At 46.2% G+C, this 6,000-nt stretch overlaps 1 protein-coding gene across 1 annotated transcript in view; it reads right to left on the bottom strand.

Moving 5' to 3' along the window:
* Window positions 1–649: 649 nt before the first annotated feature.
* LOC147615639 (uncharacterized) overlaps window positions 650–6,000 on the bottom strand; it is a 28,220-nt gene continuing 22,869 nt past the window's right edge. The window contains exons 2-3 of the mRNA XM_086778168.1: window positions 1,461–1,621; window positions 650–1,363 (exon numbers count right to left, since the gene is read on the bottom strand). Of these exons, the coding sequence (XP_086634294.1) occupies window positions 944–1,363; window positions 1,461–1,621 (581 nt within the window). The 3' untranslated portion in view covers window positions 650–943. The remainder of the gene's footprint in view (window positions 1,364–1,460; window positions 1,622–6,000) is intronic.

Genomic DNA, 6,000 nt, shown 5'->3' with positions numbered 1-6,000 from the left:
CCCTCTCTCTCTCAGTTTTAAAAATGTCCACGCAAAAAACTAAACACATCCTCATGACAAGCATATTGAAATAAATCAAACTCTGGCATAAAAAACATCTGCTTTTCTACCAGCAGCATTGAGCTTCATACAATGTCTACATATTCGTTACTTCTGCAAACGCCAGGATAACATTAAGATGCAAACTTTCACATGGATTCTACCTGTCATGTGCATCAGTGGTCCTGTTCTGATAATTGCAACTTGCAGACCTTACATGCGTCTTATCACCAGAATGGCATGTCATTTACTAATGCTGTGAACCTGGCCATCAGTCTAAGGGACTCGTAAAATAAAGAGAGCTTGTACTAAAGCTGTAGAGGGAACACCCACCCGTAAGGTGAGGACTCAAGCAACTAAGTTAGCCTATCCATTGAAGTGCCAACGTGATCTACTGCTGTTCAGAACTGATCCATCCTCTTCATATGCAATCTCTGTAAATACCCGGTACAACGTCAGATGGGTAGGGAACTGTAGAGATCCTGAGGACAGGACACTCCAGAGAGTGCAAAACAGAGAATTATAGCTGGATGTCATACAAAGGATTTTGCCCAATTAAGAAAACTGAAAAATTAGCCACAGGAAGGTAAATTACGACGTTCTTCCTTGCAATCCTAAAAAGCATTTGATTCCTGCAAAACTTTACAGAGTTCACTCCAAAACAAAATAGGTGACATGCTTGTCCACTAGTCCACAATGCACATGCGCCAAAACAAAGAAAGAAGAGCAAAACACCCTAGAGAAAGATGCCCTTGCTGTAAGAACAACACTTTCTGCCATTCTGGAGTCTGACAAATATGAAATCTAGACCTCGAGACCTTCAAAAGGCTGACTGCAAGATGAAGGGTGTCCAACCAGCGGCCGGCTGGTGAAGATCTATCTTTGACATTATAATCTGACAGTTTCAGCGCATGTACGACCCCTGATAGGAAGATGGTGGACCTCCACCATACTGGTAATTGCCATGTGGGAAGGATTGGGAACCATAACCAGGTCCCCCTGCCGGATATGGATAACCACCTCTACCCCCTCCACCATACCCCGATCCGTAGTTGCGGCCTCCCATGCCCCTCCCGCCAAAATGTGGCCTGTCGGAGGACCTAAAAGGTCCACCATGAGGAGCACCTCCAGGGCCATTTGTGCGGGGCTTCTTTGATCCACCCATACCAGCATCTAAGTTCCTTTTCTTTTCAGGGTTTCTTCTCTCCAACTGTAGAACTCTCTTGTGGAGACCCTCTGTTGGGTACTCAGCTTCGAGCTTATACTTCTCAATGCATTTGAGAACTGCCTTTACAGCACCAAGTTCCTTCATAAGAAGTTGATTCTGTAGGAAAATAAGCAGCTCAGTTATGAGGAGCAAAACTCTAAACCCTAAGCAGTAGATGTGCATACAGCTCTGAAGCAGATGGCAGATGGCATACCTTGTCTTCTGAACTGCTTTTATTGGATTGAGCTTTTCTAATGTCTTTGAGGTAGGCCTTTAGTAATGGAACTGGTGGAAACCGTTCAGAAAGTTGATACTCATGAATGTAAGTAACAGCATCTAGTTGTTTACCGTCTTTGATCAGCCTATCCACCACATCTGCAAATGGTGCACAAATAACACGGGAGTTAAACTGCAGGCAATTAAAAATCTCATTGTCTCAGCACCAATTCATACGGACATCAACATGAGAAAGAGATCCAGCATGTCTGGTTAAGCAATAAAGCCTAAGATGAGTGCTCTGTACACTACCCTGGGGACCAAAGATGGGCCAGCCCCCTGTCTGAATATCTTGTATTACAAGCCTTTTAATGAAATATTTCAATGTGAATAACAGGGCTGTTGGCAGCACCTGTATGTGTTTGAAGTGAGACAGGAGTTTGGTATGTAAGGGCACTCATGTGCCGGCTATCAGTGCAATAGTGGGGTGGGCTTGGGCACTGGGAACCTTAGCAGCCTCATGCGAGAAAAGCTGCAAGGTGTGCATTTGGAGTGGGTGAACACAGGTGGCCACAACACTGGTGATTTCACCAGTGGTTGAAACTCAGGAGGAGGGAGTTTCCTCAAAAGATGGAGAGCTTCATAAACATGAGCTCTTCAAGAGTTTGAAAAAGTGGAAGACCAAGATCACAACCGACGACACACAAGGGGCAGGCATACCGATCCAACCAAGAGGGGTTTTTTTCCAATTCTGCAGAGTCAACACAAGTTCAAGAATCCCTCCCCAACATGCCACAGAACCAAGACTGGGTGGCAGCACCCGACAGATAGTCATCTGATTTCATTTGTCAAGTTCACTCCAGTGAAGTATCAGCTGTGTTTCACTTCTCGTGGAGTTAGCAAAGCAACATCCACCATTGGCAGAAGAGCCTAAAGAGACCGTGCAATGCCTATAGTTTGCCACAAGAAGGGGGGAAATTGTTTCCTTTGTTTTTCAAGTTTGGACACTTCAAATTTAGGAAGCTAGAGCCACGCGCTTTAGTAACCAGATCTCAGCAAGTTGTGATGATTGAGTTGTTGTGTCCTTTGCAATCAGGCAGAATGGGTCAACCAGACACAAAATTGAGAGGACACGAGCAGTGAATAGATCATCCAAGTGGAGCTGGAGAAAAGGTGAATTATGTTCCCCATTGCTCCAAGTTAAGCACGAGGGGAAGTCACATGCACCATTTAATTTGGTGGAACATGGACATCATCTGGCACTTCAGGGACAGGTTTGGGGCCGTTTTGAATCACCTAGACATGTGCCAACCAGCTTGGCTAAGTTGGGCACAGCCAAGTAAACACGTTAAGTGATTTTATGACATTACTTTTGGGCTCGCATAAGGATGGTTAGTTAGACAAGAAATTTCCCTATAAATAAGGCCCCCACTCTCCAATGGAAACATCTTCTACAAGACTTTCTAAAGCAGCCAAGAGAGAGAAGATCCAGTCAGTAAGTAACAGATTCAGCCCCAAAACAGCAGATTGCACCACTACAGCAACGAGTACAATCAGTCCTATGTATTTGTAGCTTAACTTGCATAAGACAGGAGTCCAGAACTAGTCCACAACTGAATCATCATTGTCGATATTGATGACTAGTCATGCAGCTAATACACAGTGGACTGGGTGAATCTTCCCCTCTCTATGTGCAGCTTGTATAATCTTAAATAACGTTATTAGCATTAATAAACACATAATCAGCAAACTTGCTTTAAAGTAATTCATTATAAATCCTTCAATGCACAAGTAGTTGTAGTCTGAAAACTACATCATTGATCATTTTCGTAATCCTCTGCTTTTCTTGAGACTTTTCCAAGGTTGTCCGCACACAGTAGATGACAGCTCCCATAGGTGTGGCTGCACGTGTGTGCTAAATTGGCTGCTGCATGCATATGCATCACCATGTTGCTCTCTCACACGTGCACTGCAGCTGCACTTCACACATACCACAATTCAAGCATGTTGGGTTTTATGCTGTGTATGCACCCAGAGGAGTGCTAGTGATCATCAGTAGATTACTGGGGCACTTTTTACTTCAGTTAGTGGAGGTTTTTTCCCCCAGTTTAGCTCAGTTTCACTTATATGCAATTTGTAAGTGTTTTGGTCCACCCGGCACATTTTATGGCCGGACATGTGAACACTTATCTTTAGGGTCACTATCATGTGGCTATTGTACTTCACTTTTTCATCAAGCAATAGACTGAAGTCGTGTTCACTCTCTCTGTTGGTTTCCACGCCTGCTTGAAGCTTCTGTAAACCCTAACCCTAACACTTCATTGCCTTCATTTGGTATCAGAGCATTGAAGCCTTGCCCTGCCCTGCCCGTACACTGCCAGTGCTGCTGCCCATACTCCTGAGCGCCGTACACCTGTGCGCCGTACAGCACTGTTGCTGCCCGTACACCTGTGCGCCGTACTGCAGCTTCAGTACCTGCTGCCCGTACACCTGTGCGCCGTACTGCATTCCGTACCTGACAGCGCTATCGTCTTGTAGCTTCTGTTCCTGTCAGCGCACGTGTACCAGCCCCGTATACCCAGACTGCGCCGCCTTCAGCTACTGTACCTGCCCCGTACAACTGTCAGCGCTGCCTTCAGCATCTGGTCGCCTTGCTACCAGCTTCCGTACAAACCTGCGCAGAAAGCCCTGCAGCATTCAGTGCTGCATACCTGCTTCTGTACCTGGCGACTGTACCTGCTGTGATACGACTGCAACTTCCACCTGCTTCCGTACAGAACCAGTAAACTGTACCTACATAGTACAGTCAACAGTACTTGTTCATTACTCAGTACAACTGTGGTAAGCATTACAAGTTCTGAATATTGGGCATTTTTTATTTTCTCTGTGAAAATCTAGAGGCAAATACAGGCAGATTTTCTAGCAAAGAACTATACAGGTTTTTTGCACAGTTTGGGTGCAGCAAATTTGGGCATTTTTTGGGGCATTTTGGCATTGTGTACGCCATTTGCTGCTCTACTCAGTCATTGGTGCATTGAGCTGCACATTCAGAGGATTGAGAGTGCAAGCATATTTGGGTGAACTGTATTCAGTGGAGTACAGTTATTATCAGGGTTTCTGCTATTGGGTTTTTTGATAAACAGGTACAACATTGTGCGTAAGCATAATGGCAAATCAATAGCAAAGCATAGTCACAAGGGACGGGGGACGGTGACGGGGGACGGGGACGGGGACGGGACGGGGAACGGCCATAAGTAGGGAACGGGGACGGGGGAGGGAACGGCTCTCAAAAAATACTTTTTTTTTAAATTTTCTACTCTGCACTTATTCTACTTTGGAAGCACATCAAAATGAGCACAAATTTACACTAAAATGCTAAGATTTTGAGTCATATTAATAATTAAGTAGATACAAAATGAGTCATGACTCAAGAGTCAGGACTCAGGAGCCTTAAGGAGGCAAAATACAAGGACGGACTCAAATGAGTCAATGACAAAAAAGTGTTGAAGTCTGAAGACTAGAGGCTAGAGGCTAGAGCTAAGTAGTAAGGCCCATGAATCATGATCCATGAATGATCATCCACGTGAAGTGCTCGCCTCATGGTCATGGGTAGCTTGTGCGGCTGCCAAAGAAGCATCAAGCTCATCCTCAGTCTCATCCTCACTGGCATGCTGCTCCTGCACCTCATCCTCCCGTTGCTCTTCTTGTTGACTCATCTCCCACTCGGTAAAGGAATCTGCCTTCTTGGTCATGCTCTTGCAAAGCATTCGCAAGTTCGCGCTGACGAAGACAAGGTCATTGGCACGCTCTACCCCGAGTCGGTTCCTCTTCCTAGAGACAATGTGGCTGTAGGTACTCCAAAGTAGCTCCAAGCAAGAGGAGCTGACGGCCTGGCTAAGTATGCGGATGGCAAGCTGCTGCAGCTCCGGTCCATCTGAACCAAAGTCCTCCCACCATAGAGCAGCACCAACTTTGGAGCTGTCAACCTGTGCATCATGACAGCCATAGGAGCCATGAAACGACCTGTACATCGAAAGCTGGTCCCTGATCTTGCGCCTAACCGATGCATCAGGCACAAGACGATCCAAGATGATCCTCCAGCGCTCACTTCCCGGTCGCTCTCCTGCTTGTTGCCTTGGAATTCTAGATCCACCACATAAGCTGCTGCATGCAATGGAGAGTAGTAGGAATTCCACCTTCCTAGACACAAGGCATGGATCTCCTCGTATCTGTCTTCGTCAGGCACGAAGTCTTTCAACTTCTCTATCATGCGATCCATGGCCTCGTAGACCTTGCCTATGCATGGCTGCATAGCGTCTACAATCCTCAACAGGTGGACTATGGGCCTCACCATAGCATCTGTGGTCTTCACACGCTCCCACCAAGAGGCGTCATCCGCCCGTAGCCTACACTCTTGGCCAGTGTTTGTATGGGACTCTTGCATGGCGACAAACTCGTCGCTAAGGAAAAGCCCCCTCAAAGCACCACTACAATCCTTCAACCGGCCCAACATGAGAAAGTTGTGGGCGAACCGGGTG

The sequence above is a fragment of the Cibotium barometz genome, chromosome 39 (assembly GCF_041138505.1).
Source record: "Cibotium barometz isolate CiBa-2024 chromosome 39, ASM4113850v1, whole genome shotgun sequence".
NCBI lineage: Eukaryota > Viridiplantae > Streptophyta > Polypodiopsida > Cyatheales > Cibotiaceae > Cibotium > Cibotium barometz.
This window is presented reverse-complemented; position numbering and strand designations above follow the sequence as displayed.